Here is a 23,986-nt window from a genome sequence, read left to right as displayed (position 1 = left end):
GTATCTTGTATTACCACTTGCACAACTGTTCATAGAACAGTGCCACAGGATCTGCATTTCTGGGTCCACCACTGCATTTCTGGGTCCAAACCAAACAATAGGATTAAGGCAATACTGAAACTCCCTAAGTTTGCAAACTACTATTAATTATTTTATAATTAACCTATATAGAGATAATTAGATAGTATATGCATAATAATCTTTGCATGCAGTTGTTATACAGCACCTGAGTACTGAGCACTTCATAAATAAAATGTAATCATAATTAAAAATACAATGACTGCAAAATCAAAATAGTAGATGTTGCTCTCTCATGTTTTAACACTTTTTTCAGTCCTTCTTGTACTTAGCTTGGTACACGACTATGTCTATCCTTGGTCATTACAACAACTTCTTCTTTGCTGCTCACCTGCTTGATATTGCTATGGGCTTTAAGACTTTACGTACCATCCTGTCTTCTGTAACTCACAATGGTAAACAGGTGAGTAATTGATATTGCATGACTTTAATCTGAATTTCTCTTGTGAAAAATGATACTGCTATTAATCAGCAGAGCATATTATTTGTTTGAATAACAGCAATACAGTGGGCCCATGGTATCCGCTGGGATTTGGTTCCAGGACCTCCCATGGATAACAAAACTGTGTATGTTCAAGACTCATTATATACAATGGCATAATAAAATAGTGTCCATTATATAAAAAGGCAAAATGGATGTTTGCTTTTCAGAATTTATACATTTTAAAAAATATTTTCAAATCATGGATGTTTGACTCCATGGATAAAAAATCCATGGATTTGAAGGGCTGACTGCAGTGTCTTCATATATATTATGAGCCTGATGAAGACATACATTGCTGTAATTTCAATTTAAAATTAGCATTCCTCTGTCTTGACCAAGTTAGCTCAATTTTATTTTTACATGATAGTTGCAGTTTAGACTACTGCATCCTAAAGGAATTACTACATAATGCTATAGAAATGTTGTTGTAGGAACCTCTTTTTGTTGTGTATGTGAAACTATATATATCACTGTCAAAATAATTAACAAGGAATTTCAACACATTCCATACATTTCCTACAGAACGGGCAATTTTCTCTGCACAATATGTAAATTTATTCACCCTTTATAACTTGCAGTATTCTAGATATTCTTTGCAAGCTTTAAAGATTTCCCCTGATCAAACTGTAGTAATCTTTTAGAAAGCTGAATGTTCATTAACCTCTGTTTCATGGGGATGCAAATTTAAATGTGTATCTTATTAAAATGCAGTGCAGGCAGATGTTATTCATCAGCCTGTATTGCACATTTGATTTATATCTATAGGTCTCTGTTGTGGTCTCTGTGATTCACACACATGGATTTCTTGTACAGAGCTGGCTTGGAACCATTCTCTCTTCTGTTCCTCTTCTTCTGCTGGAGCTTAAATCATTGGTTCTGTGCTATTGATGAGGTCCCCCCCCCCTTCCCAATTTTATTCAAATTCATATTCTTTTTCCTGTCTGTTTTTGTTCTCTTTTTTTGCAATTATTTTTCCCATATGCTTAAGGGTTGCTTTTCTTTGCCTTATGACCTATATTTTCAAATGTAGAAGTTTCACTCAGGCAAATTGACAAAAGCCCACCAACTGATGGATGTTGCTGTTTCCTGCTGTACTTGGATGAGTCACATGTTGCTAAAACATACTAGCAAGCCCAAGCCTTTAATAAAAAGATGTGAAGAAACCATTATTGTCAACTCAGAGCCTATTATGGTACAAACAATAAAATCTTGGGACTCTACAGCTAAGAAGCACTTGCTGTTGTCAGTTGTCTTCAGGTTGCCCAAGTGCCTCCTTTGGTACCAGCCTCAGTGCATTCATCATCTCAGACAGAGGTCCTTTTCACATCTGGGCAGTCACTGGAGTTAGAAAAGTTGAGAATGAAGTCTAAGTGAACCTCCTCTGAGTCAACTTAACTTGAAAAAGGACATGAGGTGTCAGCTATACTGACTAATGTGTAAGAAATGATTACTTCAAGCCTGCCTTTTCTGCCTTTACCTGCTCCTTTTGCTTCATTCAAATGTAGGGGTACTCCCACCTCATCCCTATCTTCAAATAATAGAAGGTATACACTAGCATAACTAGCCTATGGGTCTGATAGGTTAGTTTCCTTTTTTGTTTAAAAAAATAGCAGAGAAGTTGCCTGCCCATTCTGCCACACTGTGCCATGACTTGTCTTCAGGAGGAAGATCTTGCCAGTTCTGTTCACTGCCTCTTTTTAGAGAGGTATCTTATTGCTGAAGGTGTTTTCCTAAAAGGCAGTCTGAATGGAAGCATCCCTGAGAATGATCTACCAAGAACCACTGTTCCTATTCTGTCATGTGTTTGCAATTATTCATGCTATGTAAGTGGATGAAGCCTTGATCAGAACACTCTGAATCTACAATCTCCAGGATACCGAGAGGCACTCACTTACAACCCACTCTGCCAATCCCTGTTTCTGTGCCAAACGTACCACAGTTGGTGTCACCAGATAATTTCATCTCCAGACCCATGGTGGATGAGCCATCTTCTCTGAAGCATTGTGATTATGTACTGTGGTTATGGTGCCAATTTTTACTCAAGATAGAAGGTTGGATGACTATTTTACAGAGAGAAATACAGGACTCTTCTGTTGTTAGATAAAAGCTTCTCCTCCTGTTTGAGCTTTGGTATATACAAAGCCTCTTCCTGAAATTCCATCTTCTCATTGGCATCAACACTGCTACCATTCCAGTGTCTGATCCAGACACAGATTCCATCTCCTCATATCAGTACTCCTGGAGCAGATGTCCTCGACCTATCACAAAGTTGTCCATAGCCAAAGATATCATGGTTATTACAGAGATAGATCTCCTTTATAGGAATGTGGTTATTCTGATGAAAATTCTTCAACTGGTGTTAATCGTTCCAGGCAATATACTTACCACTAATAAACAAGGCTGCTTTGACCCATCACTCAAAGCACAGGAAGTGCTGTTTGGACTGCACACATTCTATTATCATTGCCTCTGCCCAGCAGGAACATGCATTGGTGGATCATACTTCCAACAAGAACAGTGTGTCCCAGGATCAGACCCCGTCCCAATCAATTCCATCCCAGGACAGTGCTTCAAATATGGAAGAGAAATCTGTTCCTTCTACTTCCACTTGATTACTTTTGCTACATCTCTCTTTACTATAAATGCCACCCTATATCTTCTACAATTGTCATTTCCTGAGTAAAACACCATGTAATTATCTGATTCAAAATGTCCCATTCCTGTCCACTTTAGATTGATCACTCGAAGTACTGCAATGTTTGTGTGGTCCATTTCTTGTTTTACAATATCAAGCTCCCCCAATTTAGGCTTCTCACATTCCATGTTCCTATAATATCTGTTGCGCAGCTTTGGATTTTCCTTTCACCTTCTGAGCCTGTCAACAACTGAACGTCCTTTCGAGTTGAGTCTAGTTGTGTCATTAGTCACAACGCTACTCAAACGTGTTCTCTGATCCTTACCAGTAGCTCATTAAGTGCCATCTGATCAGGGAGTGCCCTGTTCTGACACTATACCTTGTTTCAACTTGGATTGTCTCATTATATTTTTTTCAAGGTAGATGGCTTCAGCGGTGATTTACTATTACCATTTGCAGTGCAATATTAACAAAGGTGCCCCTATGATGCCACTGCCATAGTCTTTGAGAGATCCTCCACTAGTGTCACTTCCCACTACTGTTACTACTCAGTAGCTGTTTGGCACCATTAGTCTGGCTCATCACTCCTTGGTACCCATTGCTCAGAAGCACGGATGAGTGAGACATATGGATCTTGACACTGGGAAAGCTCTGGAGAGAGTGTCTTCAGGAGAAATAGTGAATCATGCTGAATGTGAGTTATTTTGGATCTGTCTATCACATCTACTTGATGGAATTGAGAAGAAATCAGCTGCTGTCTCCAAAATTGGTTGGGGCAAGGTTTGTGATGATCCAGCTCAAGCCTTCCTCAGATTATCATCCACATAATGGATTCTACAGAATGTAGGTGATTTGGTAAACTTATTGTATGAAGTGGGATGCCACACAGGTGACACCATTAGACTACAACATTGTGGATGTGTTGCATTTTCTCTCAGGGCCAAGGCTATTGTTTTCATACCACTATTGTGGGAAGTTCTGTGTTTTCTCACCATAGTTCAAGTGCTTCATGTCACAAGTCAAGGGACTCTCCATATTCTAAATGTATTTCCTACACACATTTCTGTACTTCCAGTTTCATATTAGAATTTGTTGGTAGCAGTTTTAAACTTATGATGAAGACACTTGAGCTATTCACTATGGATTGTAGTTATTAATTATAAGGATTTAATTCTTGTGGTAGTGACCCTGATGTTGTGGGCAAGTGAACTGTGTATTACCTAACACTGACTGCCCTATTTTGTTTTTTCCTTAGATCAACATTGTGCTAAAACTTAATACTGCAGTCCTACCTAAGTGTGTTTTATTTTTTCATGTATCACAGCATGATACATCAGGTCAGGCTGTTTCCTCATGTCTTCTGGCATGATATCAATTACTGTATTTGGTAAATGAACATACTGTGTTCTGAAATGTGGATCATGGAGACCACAACAAATAGCTGCTTGCTTACCTGTAACTTCAAGTGATTATCTGTAAACCCATGGAGCTCTCAAACCTCCTACTGTCCTGTTCTACTCCTACATATTTCATATCCTGCATTCATGTTCTACTGCTGCAGTGGCCTTAGAAGAAAGGAGATAGCAGGTGTCCTGCCTTATGGATGACTATGGAGTGGAATTCCTGCCAAAAACTGTACTCAGCACTAAAGGTTTTCAGCTAGCTCTGTACAGATGCAGAATGCACTCATACTGCAGGCCCTACTCTAGAATGAGTTTTTGGGGCTAGGTGAGATGAAGGTGAATTGGATATGAAGGAATCTTCTATAGTTCTACCTGATGGAGCAAATTTATTGAGAAATTTCTGTCTTTACAAGCCTTCTACAGCAGATCACAATAAATTAACACTTTGATAGTTCAGTTCTGAATTTTGAATTCAAATCACTGATTTTATTTCCAGCAATCATTTGTAACTATTATTTTGTTTCCTCTTACAAAGCCTTTGCAGAGATTTTTGGCATCTCTGTCACAACTTGCCAGGAATAGCATTTTTGCTTTCTTCCTAAAGGAGTGAGGTTGTTGCCAAGTTGTATATTGATCTGGCTTTCCTCCCTCCCTCCCCCCTCCCTCCCCAGCTGCTTTATCAAAACAGCAGCATTAATTCCATCATTATCAGTTCTCAACTTTTTAGGTTGATAAAGTCATTCAAAATCATAAGATGTCCATAGGTTTGTTTTTTTTTTAAGCACACTATTTGGTGCATAAGGATTTCCACTGCTATTTTTATAATTCATTTTAGTACCGGGACAGGCAGAAGAAGGCAACAGGGTTTTCCCTCTAGCTAAAAATTGTTCCAGGCAGGAAAGATGATAGTTTTCTTCTGTCCCCCCTGCCCCATGCCATCCAAGCTGGGTGATATGTGTTAAAGCACTGAAATCAGGGATGGCATCCAACTAATTGTATGCTATACAGTAGAAGGTAACCTTGTTGGCATGATAATCACAAAGCTTACCTCAGCCAATTTTTGACATTTTCTAACTGTTGTTTCTGGTTTTTTCTCCATTCCATCAAGTGGATATGAGACACATGATAATGCTCATATTCAGTGCCATTCACCATTTCTCTCCTACTCTGTAGCCCCAGAGCTTCTTCGTGAGCTAGGTTTCTGGGTTTGCAACTATAGCAATGATATAACTATGACTGCCAAGAGCCACTCCTATAAATGCACAACTACTTGCTAATTCACAGTAGATTCCTGATCATATTTCCCATTTATCAAATATTAAATCTTTGAAGGGAAGTTATATTGAGGAGGGAGCAAGCTTGTTTTCTGCTGCTCCAGAGACTAGGACATGGAGCAGTGGATGCAAGCTCCAGGAAAAGAGATTCAACCTCAACATTAGGAGGAACTTCCTGACAGTAAGAGCTTTCTGTGGAAGATGTTGCCTCAGAGAGTGGTGGAGTCTCCTTCTTCAGGGGTCTTTAAACAAAGGCTGGATGGCCATCTGTTGGGGGTGCTTTAATTGGATGTTCCTGCATGGCAAGGGATTAGACTGGATGACTTTTGTGGTCTCTTCTAACTCTTTGATTCCATATATCCCTTTGAAGGTGACATCGATAGACTATATGTTCAAATGCTGAAAGAGGTATGAGGTTATTGTCAATTAAGTAATGCAGGGTGAATATTTGTCTTTCCAATGCTGCAATACAACTGGTTTAGTCACTGAAAAAGCACAGAAAATCAATTGCCATTGACTAAAAGACAACATCCAAGATGTTGGCAAATAGTTCATATAAACCACAAAATGCAAAGACTGCTGTAAAAGAGTCTTAATTTCAAAATTAATTCTAGTTATTCCCAGTCCAAAAGGAAACTACTAGGCATGATAAGATCCAGTGTTTACAGAGGTATCAGGAGATTTACCGACCCAAGTTTTAGCAGATACTGTATATGTATTTAACCTTTTGTGAATAAACATTTTGGAATCCAATATATACAAAATGAGTTTTTGCAGAATATATCAGACTATAAATTCCAACGATATAGCAGGTACAGAAGATGCAGTTGCGATTCACTGTTTGGCCAAAATAAGGCTATCTAATGTAATGGGAATTCTGTCAATTATAGTAAAGTTTTTGCCACTTTAGGTCCATATGCTGAATTTCAAGAGTTGAAACATATTAAAAAGTCAAAGCCCAAAATGTGCTTTCTGTATAGCAGACAGGGAGATACATCAATGTTGCAAGACTGGAAAGGTCTAAGAAAGTAATAGGCCTGGATTGGAAATGTCTATGTGAAATCATGAACCTTCATGTGTTTATAACTGCTTAAGTGTAGGTTTCACTTAAACATGTAAGAGTATAATGCCACTCTTACATATTTATGAAGTAAAACCTTTGCTTTTGCAGTTGCAAACTCACTGTGGAGGGCATTATTTCACATAGACGTTTCTAGTAAAGCCATGACAGCCAGCATGGTGCAGTGGTTTGGGCTTAGGACAAGGACCCTGGAGAACAGGGTTTGACTCACTGTTCAGCCATGGAGACCTGCTGGTGACCCTGACTGAGTCCACAGCCTCTCAGCTCCAGAAAACCCTGTGATAGGGTCACCTTAAGGCCACCATAAGTTTGAAATGACTTGAAGAGAAACAACAACAAAGTAAAGCCACACATTCCTGAAGGACCAAAACTTGAGATTTTTAGGGAGAGTGCTGCTGTTAATCTGCCTGCTAGATAATATTGTTTATCATTTCAGCTCAGGTGACCAGAAATGGTAAACTCTAAGGAACTCTATTAGATTTACATGTGTGGATTGACAATCTCTCAACTAAGACATAGAGTGGGGCAACCACACCTGTTTTAAATATTCATCATTCCATTTGTTCCTAAAGTTCAGAATACTTTATCTTATTTATTGACTGACAATAAATATTTGTAAACAAAAATGGTAAGTTTGTTGAAACACAGACTGAGTATTTTCAAAAGTAGAGGAGATGCTGAGATACTCTGCAGAGCTATATCTAGACATTAGCCTAAGCAGTAACTGAAGGTACTGCCTTTCTCCAGAAGCCAGAAAATCATCTCACCTTTAATTGAGCAAATGGAAGTTGTTTCAGAGTAAAGATTTTCTATCAGCTCAAAGTTTTCACCTAAATTTCCCCCACTTTTCAAATCAACAAATTAATAAACTAATTTAGCAAGAGAAAATGGATCAAAGGACAACTGTTGACATTGTGCGCCCAAATTCCCTAATGCTAATACAGTGTGGAAATATCCCTATTCTCATTAAGGATATGTGGAATGCATATAATCTATTCCACATGGTTTTGGTGGTTCAAAGTATCTCATCCGTTCTGTCATCTACAGAATTTTCATTTTTGTTTTTCTCACCAGCATATTTGTTTTCAGATAATCTGCAAAATAATACTTACATGCATTTATGTACACAGAAACATGCTTGCTAATGTTCTTAGTTCTCTTTTATTTGCATCTTTTTTTTGTCATCATTCATCATCATAAATTTTTTTTTTATGCCTTCAAGTAGACTCAAGGCAACCCAGTGCGACAAGGTTACCTTCCTTAGGTACCAGTAAAACTGTGTTATATACTCTGCTCACCAAAAGTGAGGAATGTAGGGATTCCATTGAGTTGCAGTTCAATATCTGGTGGCCACAGGATTCCCACTCCTGTTGTAAAGCCATGAAGACTAAATTGACACTCTTTCTCCTTTTGGCATTCGGCTGGTGTCACTGCAAGGATTTCTTTCCAATCTCTGTAAGCTTTTGTAATGACCACAGCAAAATAGTTTGTCAATCTTGTCTCCTTTTTCTGTCAAGATTTTAACAAATATTTTTGGTCACACATAGAAATCTGCCTGTGCAGACCAGACAGTACATGTATGGGTGAATGGCACTGCCCCTACTACTTGTACTTGTGTGTGCATGGATGCGCACATGTGCCCAGCCTGCATGATGTGTTGAGACAGGAAAGAAAGCTGTATTCCTAAAAAGGGAGGGTGATAGAACTGCCAGTGATAAATAGACGCATTGGCTGGCATGCTGTTATGATGCTGTAAGTCTGCTTTATGGCATTGCAACTCACTTGTTTGGTCACTGCATAGGTCGGAATTCTGTTCCAACATGACCGAAAGGATCCTGGTCATAGTATTGACTGGTGGCAGATGGCATGAGCACACACTACAATTACACTGGAATTTGCAGAAGTATTTCTATTTCTCAGAACAAAATACATAATTGTATTCATAAATTTCAAGGCCTGTTGATATTTCCCATTTGACCACAAGGACCACTCAGTCTGGCATTGAACGTAATCCAATGGATTCTACCCCGTTGGAATGGAAAGTCTGTTACTAGTAGACTCTTTAGTGAATTTTATTGTCCTTCTAAGTTCTGACATAGACTGACCAGCAACTGGCCAGGGATGGGGAATGACTGGCAGCCTTTGCCCTGACATTCCTCTGTTCAAATGTACTGGTGGAGGTTTAGGCTCCACCAGTGTTATATAGGATCTTGGTCTCTCTATAATGCTCAGGTCCTGGGAGCATGCTTCCTTGCCCCAAGGTAGATTTCTGGGCCTTGAGCAGGTGGCAAATGGAAAATCTGTGAGGTTTTGAATGCATGTTTGCCAAGGCCCGGGCCTTTCAGTGTGAGGAGTGGGTAACTTGTATATCCCTAACTATGGCTATTGTGCAGAGAAAAAGGCCTCATGTGGTGAGTCATGCCATGTGAAAAACCTGCCAAATAATAAGCACCACATGAAACAATTTACAGCAAGTAGAATAAATGGATGAGGACTACTCTACATAGCAGGTACAGACCATATTTGCAGACATTGTTGTATTTTGAATGAGGAATTGTTCATAATATTCTAGTCTTGCTAGTTTGGGAAAATTAACATTCCACATGTTAGTTTAGGGATCGTAGAGAGAGTGTGTGTGTGTGTGTGTGTGAATACATATATATTGATTGTGAATTCAGTCCCTGATTGCTATTCTCCTCCTCTCTACTATGTTTTATCTTGAATACACGCACAGCTTGTGTTGACTGTTGGACTCTTGGCTGTAGTTGTGTACCTATACACAGTTGTCGCATTTAACTTCTTCCGCAAATTTTATAACAAGAGTGAAGATGAAGATGAGCCAGACATGAAATGTGATGACATGATGACTGTAAGTTCTAGGACATAATACAAATTTTAAAATCTTGTCAGAGTGCAAACAAAAGACTGTTACCTAGCAGCTAATGCATGCTGATGTTGTAGACACATATTTGAAGTGTCACTAATTGGACTGTTCTGTGTTACACGTACAGATGTAAAGCAAGGTCCTATAATAGTTAAATACTTCAGAGATCAAGATTTGGTCCTTATACAACTTTAAAAAACACTTAATATTTTGATTGTCTGTTGATGTTATCCTCCTATAGGGTGTGCAACACAAAATGTAACTCATTCAAGATGCCTTTATGCATTGTACAAAGATGATTTTTGTAACTATTATACGTAAATCCACCTTTTCTGCTACCTCACTTTCTTCTCCTATGAAAGACACACCAAACCTCTCAGACAGCACTTCATTCTAGAACAGCTTCCCAAACAGGAGCAGTACTCTGAAAGTAGAATCACTGTAATATAGTTTGAATATTTATGGAATACACAATTTTGTGGCAACAGAAAAGGGTCTTATTTTTCAAATTCCAAGCAGTTGAATTCTCTTTCATGAAACTGAGTAAATTCTTCTTTCTAGTGTTACCTGTTCCATATGTATGTGGGTGTAAGAGCAGGCGGAGGCATTGGAGATGAAATTGAAGACCCTGCAGGAGACCCATATGAAATGTACCGAATTGTTTTTGATATCACATTTTTCTTCTTTGTTATTGTCATCTTACTGGCCATCATTCAAGGTATGCTGACTTAACATAGACTTACTAATCTTTTCTGAATGGATGGCACATATGACACAAATCTTTGTACTGCTTTTAGCAACTATTTGTAGTTTGTTATTTTGATGTGTGTAATTTTAGATATATTGTTTTGTGAGTTTTTAGCTTTATGGTTTTAGGTATTTATAAATGTGTGGTTTTAACCATGTGGTTTTATGCAAGATTGTTTACAGTTATGAACTCTTATGAGATAGAGTATAGCATATATAGATAAATAAATCCCAAATAACGTAGAGGCACTAAATACAAAATTAAGAAAATAAGAATAGAAAGTGAAAGCACCAGAAAGTTGTGTTCAGTAGACAAGGAAATAGATAACTGTGCATTCTTACTTGCAGTTGCTAAGTGCTAACCTGATAGGAATTTCAGAAAACAATCAGCAATTGGTCATTGTCTTTAATATTCACTACTAGTGAAATAATCCAGTGCTCCTCTGATCCAGGCCTTGAAGGTAGAGAAGAACGGCTGGCCCTCATCCCCTTCCCCACCACCACTCCCTTCTCTTTTTGTGTCGTTTCTTTTTAGATTGTAAGCCTGAGGGTAGGGAACCGTCCAATTAAAAAGATTGTATGTACAGCGCTGTGTAAATTTACAGTGCTTTATAAATAAAATAATAATAATAATAATAATAACTACCTCACTTCACTTGAATACCATTTCTCTCAGTTGATACCATCATTGCTTAGCTTAGAAAGCTCTTACCACTTTGTTTTCTCTTTCCCTCTTCTGTCTCTCTTCTAGTTCACTGAAACACTTTTCTTTTTTACTGGTCTTTCCCTCTGGTACTTCCCTGGTCTGCACTCATTCAGCCTTCTCCTTTCCTAACTCTCATTCCCACTTTATCAGGAGCATTTTCAACTATTCATTCATAAGGAGGATAAATCTTCTAGTTTTCCAAGCAATCATAGAATCATAGAGTTGGAAGAGACCGCAAGGGCCATCCAGTCCAACCCCCTGCCATTCAGGAAATCTAAATCAAAGCATCCCCATCCAGCCTCTGTTTAAAGACCTCCAAGGAGGGAGATTCCACTACACTCCAAGGGATTGTGTTCCACTGTTGGACAGCCCTTACTGTCAGGAAGTTCTTCCTAATGTTGAGGTGGAATCTCTTTTGCTGTAGCTTGCATCCATTTTGTTCCGAGTCCTAGTCTCTGGAGCAGCAGAAAACAAGCTAGCCCCCTCCTCAATATGACATCCCTTCAAATATTTAAACAGGGCTATCATATCACCTCTTAACCTTCTCTTCTCCAGGCTAAACATCCCCAGCTCCCTAAGTCATTCCTTGTAGGGCATGGCTTCCAGACCCTTCACCATTTTAGTCGCTCTCCTTTGGACATGCTCGTTTCTCCACATCCTTTTTAAATTGTGGTGCCCAGAACTGGACACAATATTCCAGGTGGGGCCTGATAGTGGGGTTAATCATATCTACATAGTACTAGCTCACTATGTATATCACATTGTGCATCATGAAAAGGCTGCCAGAACAGGCTTTCTAGCAGGGGTAGGCACTGTCAGGGATTGGTGACTGCCCTGGATACAGGGGAAGTTTGGACATCCCTCCCACCCCCAAATTTGCAGAACAGTCAAACAAGAGTAGTGACTGCTGATATCTTAGCTTCTATAAAGGCTACAGATATAAGGTGCATCTTCACTATACAGTTATCAGTTTCATATCACTTTAACTGTCACAGCTACATCCTGAAGTCTGGGACTTCTAGTTTGGTGAATTACTTAGAATTATTTGGTGGAGAGCACTGCTCAACTCCACCATCTTGACTCATAAACTGGGAGAAAGATGGCATATGAATGCAACAAACTCACCTGAACCTCACTTACCAAGATTTAAGTGCTGTTTTTTGCTAGAGAATTACGTAGATTTAATCTCTGTCTCTCTCTTCTCAGAATACCAAGTACCTCACCAAACTACAAATGCCAAAATTCCTTTGGAAGGAATCACAATAGTGACATATAAGAGTTCTAACTGGTCTTTTGACAGGTCACCAATCAGGTACACATCTTTACTGGTGACCATTATTCTGGCAAGCTGCTACAGAAGAGTGCATCATCTATGATTCAGCCTGGTTAGGGAAATTTTGTACCAATTAAGTACATTTTTTCATTTTTTTTCCCTTTCTACCAGCTAGAATCTCCTATACTTTATCTTATATTTATACTTAAGTTGGATGACTACCCAATGTTTGTACTTTAGAACAACTGACTTTTATATTATTTTCATTTTTTTTCAAATCACTATGCACCGTCACTTACCTTCTTGTTCTGCAGGGCAAGTAACTCTTTCTTGACAACCAAAGGGATAAAAGATAAAAGGCTCTAGGGCACTACCAAACTGCATGATGGTAAGCTTTTAAAAATTAAGAGAAAGGACAAAAATCAGGATTAGCCTCTGAAGGCTACAACTGTGATTGATTCTGTCTTTATGTGCTTTATTCTTCTTATATTGGGTCCTCAATCAAGTCAAAATCCAAAACCAAAAGTATGTTCTGACTCACTTGGTACATGTTGTTGCATTGCTCCCTATAGTTTTTGTGGCCATGGACAACTTAGTATTATTCCTTGTGGCATCTACTCACACATTGCCTCAGATCAAACTCCAGCCTCCAACATTGATTCAGGAAAACATGGAATAGGAATTGACATTCATTCCTTTTATCATGCCCTATGTGTGGGTGTGGGTTCCTGTTCTGAAATAAGCAAGAAAGTCCCCATTACTGAACTCATGCTGCTTTGATTTTTTCCCCCTACAAAATTCACAATATTGATGATTCTCACTGCTTCCACTCAAGGTTATCCATGATTGAGATTGTTCCTCATGATCCAGATTTCCACAGGATTACTGGCACCATTGGGAAGACATATGGGAACATCCTCCACTGAGTCAGTAGTCTTTAAAGGACATAACATCTCTGAGCCATCAGTCTTTGAATAGGTGACCATTGGTCAGCCTGATATTAAAAGTGGACCACAGTCTATTCCCCTTGTATTAATTGTAATTACTATTAGCCCCCACTGTGTAGTCAATCTACACATTGGCATCATACTACTATGAGAGATCAAGAGTTCAGTCAACTGCCAGAGTCTTGAGTCTTCCACTGGATCCTTCACAGAAAGAATCCCATTGGATTCTTTGATCCATACTGTCAGCCCCAACAAAGCCTTCCTCCAGACAACTGATCACTGTGATTCTGATGGGCTTTTGGGGGATCACACCTCTGCAAGGAGGGCAAGTGGATTATTTGCCCAGATTCAAAGCAGTATCAGCATTTCACCTGGGGAAGCGTTTAGTCTTACCTGATTTTATGCAGAATCTTTCTATCCTGTTTCAGGTATCTTTGAATTCATAGGATGCTCAGAGGGCATTACCTTTGTACTGCACCCGAGAGTATCTTGGTCCCCAAGATTTTTACTTCAAGCAAGATTTACCCTTTAATGCAGCACTCCTTGAAATGCAATGCCCAGTGGATGAATTCATTCAACTGCCTGTGCCAATTCCATCTTCAGTCTGTTAAGGGCCCTAGCTTCCTCCATGGCATTATTATGGGGTCTCTCATTCCCAGACTTGTGTAAAGCTGCTACATAATAATAATATAATAATAATAATATTTATTTATATCCCGCCTCTTCTGCTTTGAGGATCAAGGTGGGTAACAGCAAAGTTAATACAATATACAACAATAAAAACAAGCCCCACAAGACCCCATCCCAACCTTCTCTCCCAACTATAAAATTAAACAGTAAAAGATGGTTTAAAACTACATAACAATACATCAAAATTAAAAAACAAACCACAAATAAGAAAAATAATAAAAGGAGGGGGATTCAATTGGTTCTGGACATAATCAACTGGGGAAGGCCTGCCGGAAGAGAAAGGTTTTTGTCGCCTTTTTAAAAGCCTTGAGTGAGGATAATTGGTGAATCTCTTCCGGCAGGTCATTCCAGGTTTTTGGAGTGGTGACAGAGAAGGGCCTCCGGGAGGTCACCGCCAGTCTAGTCTTTCTAGATTGTAAGAGGTTTTTCCCGGAGGATCGGAGTGTGCGGGAAGGATTGTATGGGAGAAGGTGTTCCTTCAAGTAGAATGGACCCAGGCCATGTAGGGCTTTATAGCTGATAACCAATACCTTGTATTGTGCCCAGAAGCTAATAGGCAGCCAATGTAGTGATTTTAAAATAGGTGTAATATGGTCGAACTTGGATTTTCCGGCAACCAGTCTGGCTGCCATGTTTTGTATCAGTTGGAGCTTCCGGACGTGGCACAAAGGTTGCCCCATGTAGAGCGCATTGCAGAAATCAAGGCGAGAGGTTACTAGAGCATGTTTCTAGGTCCCGCTGCTCCAGGTAGGGGCGCAACTGGCGTATCAGCCGAAGCTGATTACAGGCACTCCTGGCTGTCGCATCAATCTGAGAAGACAGTTGAAGCGACGAATCCAGGAGCACCCCCAAGCTGCAGATGCAGTCTTTTAGTGGAAGTGTGACCCCATCTAGAACTGGCGAATTTATTTCCATACACGGATTGGGGTTACCGATCACGAATACCTCCGTTTTATTTGGATTCAGCTTAAGTCTATTTTCCCTCATCCAATCCATTACCAACTTCAGGCAGTCATTCAGGAGGGAGATGCCCTCCTTGGTCACTGAAACAGTCTGAGACATAGAGAAATAAATTGGGTGTCATCAGCATACTGATAACACCCTGCCTCATGTCTCCGGATGATCTCACCCAGTGGCTTCATGTAAATGTTAAACAGCATGGGGGACAGAATGGCATCCTGAGGGACGCCAGATGCCAGCTCTCTCATAGAGGAGCAGCTGTCCCCCAGCATCACCATCTGGAATCTGCCCGAGAGGTAGGAACATAGCCACTGCAAAGCAGAGCCAGCGATTCCCAATTCTGTCAGGCGTTCCAGAAGGATACCATTGTCTATGGTATCGAAGGCCGCTGAGATGTCCAAGAGCACCAACAGGGCCACACTATAGAGTTTCAACCATCTGCTTTAGCAACTTAAATAATATAGAAACAGTACAGTGCAGTGTAGACTGACTGTTTAAGGCAAGTTAGGCACTTTTTTTGGAATGTTGTACTGGTCTTTTATTTTGGCATGACATTTCCCCTGCTTTGGTAAGTTAGTGCACTAATGCCCATTTATATGAGATTTCTAATGCCCATTTGTATGAATCAGAAACCATGAACAGCTTGCTTAACTGTATTGTGATTCTTTGACTGGTTACCTGTGAACTCTTTCTAACATCCAGCTCTTCTGGTTTGTCAGAATTGAAGGATAGCAACTGGGATGTGTTGACTATACATGATGAAAAGGGCAAGGTTCCCACCAAAAAGCTATTAATAATATTCTGATCATGGATTTCCATAGATGCAAGACCCGATTGTGTGAGTTCACAGATACCTACCAGTTACAGGTAGGCAACCTGTTCATTCAGCACCTCCAGTTTAATGGATCAGTGCTTTATTCATAGCCACTTTATGAGCTGTGCCTCCTTCACATTCTTTAAGAAATAAGCTGTTTGAAAAGAAAGAAAAGATATATGTTGTAAACAATGCTTCTGATGGATTAGAGTATATAATTGAAACAAATGTTCTTGAGGCTTCTTTGTTTTTATTGCTGTAATGTGAGATTCTTTATACTTTTGTTTCTGTTTCACTCAAAAAACAGGTCTGATTATTGATGCCTTTGGTGAATTAAGAGACCAACAGGAGCAGGTTAAAGAAGATATGGAGGTAAAATAATAATAATAATAATAATAATAATAATAATAATAATAATTTGTTTTCAGTAAATATATGTTAGAAGAGAAGATGCAGCAACAACTGCTGCTACGAATCTAAATTAATTCAGTGTAGACTATGTTTGACTTCCATCTCTTTATTTTTAGACTAAATGTTTTATTTGTGGAATTGGTAATGACTATTTTGACACAACTCCCCATGGATTTGAAATGCATACTTTACAAGAGCACAATCTGGCCAACTACCTGTAAGTATATGCACATTATGTTTTAGTAATACAAAAGGGTTTTATAGAGGGCTTTAAGTAGTGAAATTGACTAATCCAGCCTTATAGTGCAATTCTGTACCTGGACATTCAGATGTAAAGCCTGACTCCCAGCATGTGTATGGGATAGAACTGCTGTGATTCTCTTAGGTTCCCCATGAGGGAGCCCAGGAGCTGACTGGTGGAATGACCAGTAGAGGTCACTGTCCCAACAGCAGTATTTTGCCAGATGTTGGTATGAAATTGGACATATTAGGGAGAGTGTCATAAGGACTCTTGTTCTGATAGCATGCCTACAAAAAGGCCCTGAAAGACACTGCCTGAAACTGTAGTCAGTGGGAGATGAAAGGGAATAAAGAAATAGAAGAGAAGGATATCACTTCTGCTTCACTTAATCTAAGAAGCAGATTGGAATTGATCAACTCTGTCCTTACTGATCTGAGACACAGGAGATTATCTATGTGCAGGTGGAAACTATGGCGTCATACAGACAGGCCAAAATAAAGCTGCTTCGGGTCACTTTGTAGGTATGCTGTTTAAATGATGCATTTGTCCTAAGAATCCAGAAGCCACGTCAAAGCCATGATCCAGTCCTAAGGACTAGAGAGTAGCTTTGGCGGAGCTTCCAGACTCTTAGGACATATGCATCATTTAAACAGCATACAGTGGTACCTCGGGATACGAAATACCCAGGTTACGAAATTTTCGGGATACGAAAAAATCCCATAGGGAATCATTGTTCCGGGTTACGAATGTTTTTTCGGGTTACGAAAAAACTTTTGGTGCTTTTTTCGGCTTTTTCGCACGGAATCGCGGCTTTTCCCCATTAGCGCCTATGGCAATTCGGCTTACGAAGGCTTTTCGGGTTACGAAAGCGGCCGCGTTACGAATTAATTTCGTAACCCGAGGCACCACTGTACCTCCAAAGTGACCCGAAGCAGTCTGTATGGGGCCTAAGTGACAAACTAGAGATTGAGAAAGAAGCATCTTCTCCATTGTAAATCTTGTTGAATACCCCTTGAATTAGAGCCCCGTGAAACCTGGTCTCTGGAAATCATCATGTACAACAGATGGTACTACAGTGCGTCCTCACCTTACGCGGGGGATCCGTTCCGGATCCCTCTGCGTAAGGCGAATTCCGCCTATGCTCGAGCCCCATTGGAAACAATGGGGCTTGTGCGCGGCGGTGCGGGCGCGCGCGGGGTGCAATGGGCACGCGCCCATTCAATTGAATGGGACGCGCTGCCCCTTCTGCCCCGCAGCTTGAGCGCATATGCTCAAGGCCGCGTATGGCGCGCCCGCGTATGGCGCGGGCGCACTGTATTTCATTACTGCTGTTATGGACTATGTGGTGGCAAAGATGATGCATGATGAGCACAACTTCAGTCATAACTAGAAATAAAGAATAACAGATAACCCAACAGGAAAGAATAACAGCAGCTCCTGTAGTAGTAGAAGCTGCTGCAATTTAAAAAAAAAACAAAGAAAAAAAAAGATGATCGGATTGTAATTCTTGCCCATTTTCCTCTTAGACTGCAGCCCAGACAATTTCCAAAACAGAACTTACTGTTACATATGTATAGTTATATAAACTTTTGATATGATATTTTCAATACTTTGGTTTCAAGAGAGAGAGAAAAAAACTTGTATGAGGAAAAGTATTCTGAAGAGCCAGTTATTACTAACTGTACAAAGAAAGGTGAACTGAATACTACAATAGTGAGTTCCCAACCATTTCCGTGGATGTCAACTTCGTACTACTACTAACGGTTGTGCACTATTATTTAGACTATTATAAAATTTATGGATGTGTAAATAATAACAATACATTTGTTTTCCTTTCTACACACAAATTGTTCATTTTCCTTTTCAGTCACTCCTTGGTAGATAGGCCCATTTTATTCTAAATTCAATCCTTGGGGCACAGACTTGTTTCTGCTATTATAACTGGCTTTCTAAAATATTCACGTACATGCACCTACATTTCTACATTTTATAACTTGAAACTGAAATGATTTCATTGGCACTATTGTTATTTGATATAGACAAGATACTTAACACTGTGAAGGTGCAAAATATTTTTCTGTGGCACAAAAGTTGGATACACAAAAACAAATTAATGCTTGCTGGCTGCTTAAGAATTCAACACCCCCCAGCCACAAAAAGCAAAGCAAAACAAAACAGAACACCCTTTGGTAGAAACACATTTGGATAATGGCCAATCTTCTTGCATGAGTTTCAGTTTTCATAGAATCATAGAATCATAGAATCATAGAGTTGGAAGAGACCGCAAGGGCCGTCCAGTCCAACCCCCTGCCATGCAGGAAATCCAGATCAAAGCATCATTGACAGATGGCCATCCAGCCTCTGTTTGAAGACCTCCAAGGAGGGAGACTCCACTACACTCCTAGGAAGTGTGTTCCACTGTCGAACAGCCCTTACTGTCAGAAAATTCCTCCTAATGTTGAGGTGGAATCTCTTTTCCTGCAGCTTGCATCCATTGCTCCGGGTCCTAGTCTCTGGAGCAGCAGAAAACAAGTTTGCTCCCTCCTCAATATGACATCCCTTCAAGTATTTAAATAGGGCTATCATATCACCTCTTAACCTTCTCTTCTCCAGGCTAAACATCCCCAGCTCCCTGAGTCGTTCCTCATAGGGCAAGGTTTCCAGACCTTTCACCATTTTAGTCGCCCTCCTTTGGACACGCTCCAGTTTCTCAATGTCCTTTTTGAATTGTGGCGCCCAGAACTGGACACAATATTCCAGGTGGGGCCTGACCAGAGCAGAATATAGTGGCACTATTACTTCCCTGGATCTAGACACTATACTTCTATTGATGCAGCCTAAAATCACATTGGCCTTGTTAGCTGCCGCATCACACTGTTGACTCATGTTCAACTTTTGGTCTACTTGGACTCCTAGATCCCTTTCGCATGTTGTCTCCTTAAGCCAGGTGTCTCCCATCCTATATCTGTGCACATTTTGCACATTTAGAACATACAAATCTTTGTTCATTTGTCTTTGGCAAAATTGCTCCTGCTCTGTCAGGTTGAACAGTCTTGCCACACGTCCCCAGCTGCATTGAGTTCTCTGCTATGACTGGACCATTTTAAGCTATCCAGGGTCTCATTTTTAAATCACACTGGTGTTATTTTAGCTGTGTGTTCAGTCATCTGGTTGAAGGTGAAACTCCAACTCCAGTTCCAAGTTCCTTTCAATCTGAAACACGTTTCCTCTAGAATTGCCTTTCATTTGATTCCACGCCTTCTTGCCCTCAGTCCTAATCAGGTTCCCAGTCCATGTTGAAGAAAAACATCCCTATACCATGAGGCTGCCACCATGATGCTTCACCATATGGATGATGTTCTGATGGCAATGAACACTGTGGGCATTCTGCCATGCATAGATAGCATTGTGCACCAAGCCCCGAGTTCAGTTTATCAGAGCAAAAATCTTTTCTCACATGGTTGCTGTGTCTTCCACATGCCTTTTGCAACCCCCACGTGGAGTTTAATATAAATTTGTTTCAGAATAGTCTTCTTTTGTCATGCTTCCACAAAGGCCAGCATTGCAGATCATACCACTGATAATATTTCACATATGGTTTCTTCTATTTCAGCTGCGGGTCTCTCTAGCATCTTCAGAATTACAATGCCCTTTTAACCTGGACACTGAGTTTTATTGGTCTGCCTTCTTTAAGCAGAGTTGTGGTTTAGCCATGTTCTTTCCATTTTCTAATAATGGATATGAAAGTGCTCCAGGGAAGGTTCTTAGTTTGGGATATTTTTTATAACTGAATCCCAATAGGTATTTCTGAACAACTTTATTCTGATTTCCCTTAGTTTTCATCATGCTGTTTGTTCAACTACATTTGCCAACAAACTTTAGGGCTTTCTGAGAACATAAGGTATTGAAATTCCATATATCTGGACTCCATTCAACTGTGTCGCTAGCTTCTGGAATCAATGGGTTGCAGCAGAGCTCATTTAGGCTTATCAAACAAAGGGGTAAATACTCATGTGACCATCAAATATTTTTGTTCTTGTATCCTTTGTGCCACAACCAAAAATATTTTGCATCTTAACAGTGTGTCAGAGTGCGAGACCAGAATCCTGGACAATCAACCAGTCAGCTTGATTGATAAATCAACAGCACTTTATTGATAGTTCCAGAATCAGCAATTCCACATCACTCAGTGTCTTAGCTGAGACTGACCCCACCCAGCCAAACCAATGCATAAATTCCCCCCTGAACCAAACTGCTCCACCCCTAGCAAAAGCCCGCGCAACAGGACCCCTCCTTCCCCTCACTAGTTACCATCCTCCATTCCTTTTCCCTGAGCTGCTCTTCTCACAGAAACGAAACTGCATTCCCAGCCTCTGCGAGCAAGATCCTCAAGGACACCAGATAGCCCACACCTGGTCCAGCCTGGCACTACATATCACTATCACTAAAGCCTAGCTAAAGCGCAACCCATCCCCCCAGCATCCACAGTTACAATACATCTGATAGAATACATCAGGATTCTAACACAGTGCTGAGTTTCTTGTGTACTTCATTAACTGATTTAATTCCAATTAAATCAATTTCAGTTGCAGGGTGTAACAGAACAAAATGTGGAAAAGTAAAAGGGGTGTGTGTGACTAGGTCTGCATGTTGCAGTACATGTATTATTTAATTTAATTTACATGTATTATTTTATTTAAATTAAAACATCATATAGAAAAATACCTGGATGACTCACAATAGAATCAGTTTGAACAATTTAAAATGCAAGACAATGAACATCTTATTGCAAGACAATAAAATAATTTAAACATTTTTAAAACTTCTTAAAACAATTCAATATGTTTTTAAAATAAAAGTGTTAATATAAAGTATTTGTGTACAGACACTGGATTAGGTCCTGAGGATTTTAATAAGAACTGCAGTTTTAACTGAACTTCAGAATGAAGCTAAAGTCAGCACTAAATGGTCCTTCAAGATGAGGCAATTCCACAACTGGGATGATCCAGCTGAGATAGCATTCTCCCTACATCCTCCCACAATATATTGCTCCCAGTTTTGTAACACAGAGGAGGGTCCCTCCAACAAATCTCAGTCCTCAGGCTAACATATAAAACCTACTAAAAAGCAAGAGGCCCTCCTCTAAGTTTCAAGGTCCCAAGCTGTTAGAACTTTAAATGTTATTGCCAGCATCTTGAATTTAAATTGGAGGTATATTGGTAGCCAACAGAACTTTAGAACTGGTGTTATGTGACTTCTATAAGCTGCTTCTTTCAGCAATCTAGCTGCTACGTTTTGCTTTAGCTGCAGTTCTGAGGCATCTTCAAGGGAAGGTCTACATAGAGTGTATTGCAGTAGTCTTAACTGGGAGGTTACCTGCGCATGAGCTACTGTGGTCAGGTTACCTCTGTTCAGGAAAGGCTGTATCTGGCAGACCAGCTGGTCCCAAGCACTCTAAGCCATGGAATCAATCTGGGTCTCTGGTGACAAATATGAATACAATGCCTTCAAACTACACACTTACTTCCTCAGTGAGTGAAGCTAGAGCAGATCACCCAACTAATTCCTAGAGGCAGAAATCACAAATCCATCAAGTCTCCATCTCATCAGAATTCAGTTTCACTTTCTGGCCCATCATCCAGCACATTACAACATCCAGGCATCCTCCCCAGCTCTCAGATAACATGGAAAATCAGCACGCCTAATGACTTCAATGAGTGGCTTCATGTAGCTATTTAAGAGCAAGGGGGACAGGATGGACTGCTGTAGCATCCCATAGCTGCAGACAGGAGCACAGCCTTTATAACAGTGCCTCCTCTTCCCATTCCACTGAATCAATCCAGTAAAATATTATGATCAATGGTATCAAAAACTACAGCGATCCAGGAGGATCAACAGAGTAGCACTCCCTCTTTTATTCACTCAGAATAGATCATCAATCAGGGTGATCAAGCCTGTTTCAGTAGCGGATCCTGACTTGAAATCAATCTGAAATAAGTTGAATCTGTTTCCTCCAAGATTGTTTGAAGCAGCCCACCAGCTGTATGTTCGTGCACCTTGTCCAAAAGGTGGATATGAGCAATAGGTCAATAGTTGTCATATACCTGTCAGGCCAGGGAGAATCTCTTCAGGAGAGGGTGCATACAGCCTCCTTTAAGTTGGGACATCACCTGACAAAGAGAGTATTTACCACTCCCTGGACTCACCTGTGCTAGATCCCATCATCCAAAATGGGCAAGGGCCAAACTTAGATGGGGTGGGCATGGACTGATTCAAGCATTTTGCCCACATCAAGCTGCAACAACAGAAATGGATCCAAAGAAAACTGATTTGGTGGTACACTGGACACTTCAGATTATCCAATAAAGGTGGCATCAAGTCAAATGATGATGAGAAATTCAATAGTGAACCAGTTCTAAGACATCAGCAAAAGAACCATAAAAACTCTCCTTTTTATCTTATTGTGTTTTTATTTGTTTGCGTAAGAATCAGGAACAGGATTGAACCATTAAAACACCATGTGTACTTTCATATTTTTGTTCCAGGTTCTTTCTGATGTATCTTATTAATAAGGATGAAACTGAGCACACTGGACAGGTAAACATTATTATTATTAGTAGTAGTAGTAGTAACCTTTATTTATGAAGTGCTGTAAATTTACACAGCGCTGTACATACAATCTTTTTAGTTAGACGGATCCCTGCCCTCAGGCTTACAATCTAAAAAGACATGACACAGAAGGAGAAGGGAGTGGTGGAGGGAAAGGGTAAGAGGCCCAGCAGTTCCTCTCTACCTCCAAGGCCTGGACCAAGGCAAATGGACTGGAGGGAGGGCTTGGCTTCATAATGGATGGTTAATCATTTTCCAGGGAAAATACATACTCTCAAGTAGGATAATGCATATACAGTACATGGCAATACAGCAAATGGTTTGATAAACAGGCACCAAAAGAACATCAAATAGTAAGCGACAATTATGCAATGCCTGGGAAGGCTTCTCTGAACAGGATGGTTTTCAACTCCGTTTTGAAGCTGGTTAAAGAAGTGATGGCTCTTGCTTGTGGGGGAAGAAGGTTCCAGGAGTGAGGGGCAGCAAGTGAAAAGGGGCGAATCCGGGATGGGGCAGAGGAAATCCTGGGCTGAGACAGCAGACCTTGACTACCAGAATGGAGGGCTCTGGTGGGAAGGTGAGGAGAAAGAAGGTCTGATAAGTAATAATACTGTAATAATATAGTTTATTTGTAACCCGCTTTTCCAAAATTTGATCAAAGCGGCGAACAGTAAGGAGGAGCCAGTCCGTGGAGGGCTTTAAATGTTGACAGCAGGAGCTTATACTGAATGCGGAAAGGGAGGGGGAGC

The 23,986-nt window shown here is 40.2% G+C and overlaps 1 protein-coding gene across 1 annotated transcript in view; it reads left to right on the top strand.

Moving 5' to 3' along the window:
• RYR3 (ryanodine receptor 3) overlaps window positions 1–23,986 on the top strand; it is a 423,771-nt gene that overhangs the window by 397,993 nt on the left and 1,792 nt on the right. The window contains 6 exon segments of the mRNA XM_042477733.1: window positions 335–481; window positions 9,690–9,824; window positions 10,401–10,557; window positions 16,284–16,348; window positions 16,504–16,604; window positions 23,174–23,225. Of these exon segments, the coding sequence (XP_042333667.1) occupies window positions 335–481; window positions 9,690–9,824; window positions 10,401–10,557; window positions 16,284–16,348; window positions 16,504–16,604; window positions 23,174–23,225 (657 nt within the window).

This window comes from Sceloporus undulatus, chromosome 1 (assembly GCF_019175285.1).
Source record: "Sceloporus undulatus isolate JIND9_A2432 ecotype Alabama chromosome 1, SceUnd_v1.1, whole genome shotgun sequence".
Classification (NCBI taxonomy): Eukaryota; Metazoa; Chordata; class Lepidosauria; order Squamata; family Phrynosomatidae; genus Sceloporus; species Sceloporus undulatus.
Note: the sequence above shows the minus strand (reverse complement) of the source record. Positions and strands in the feature narration are given on the sequence as shown.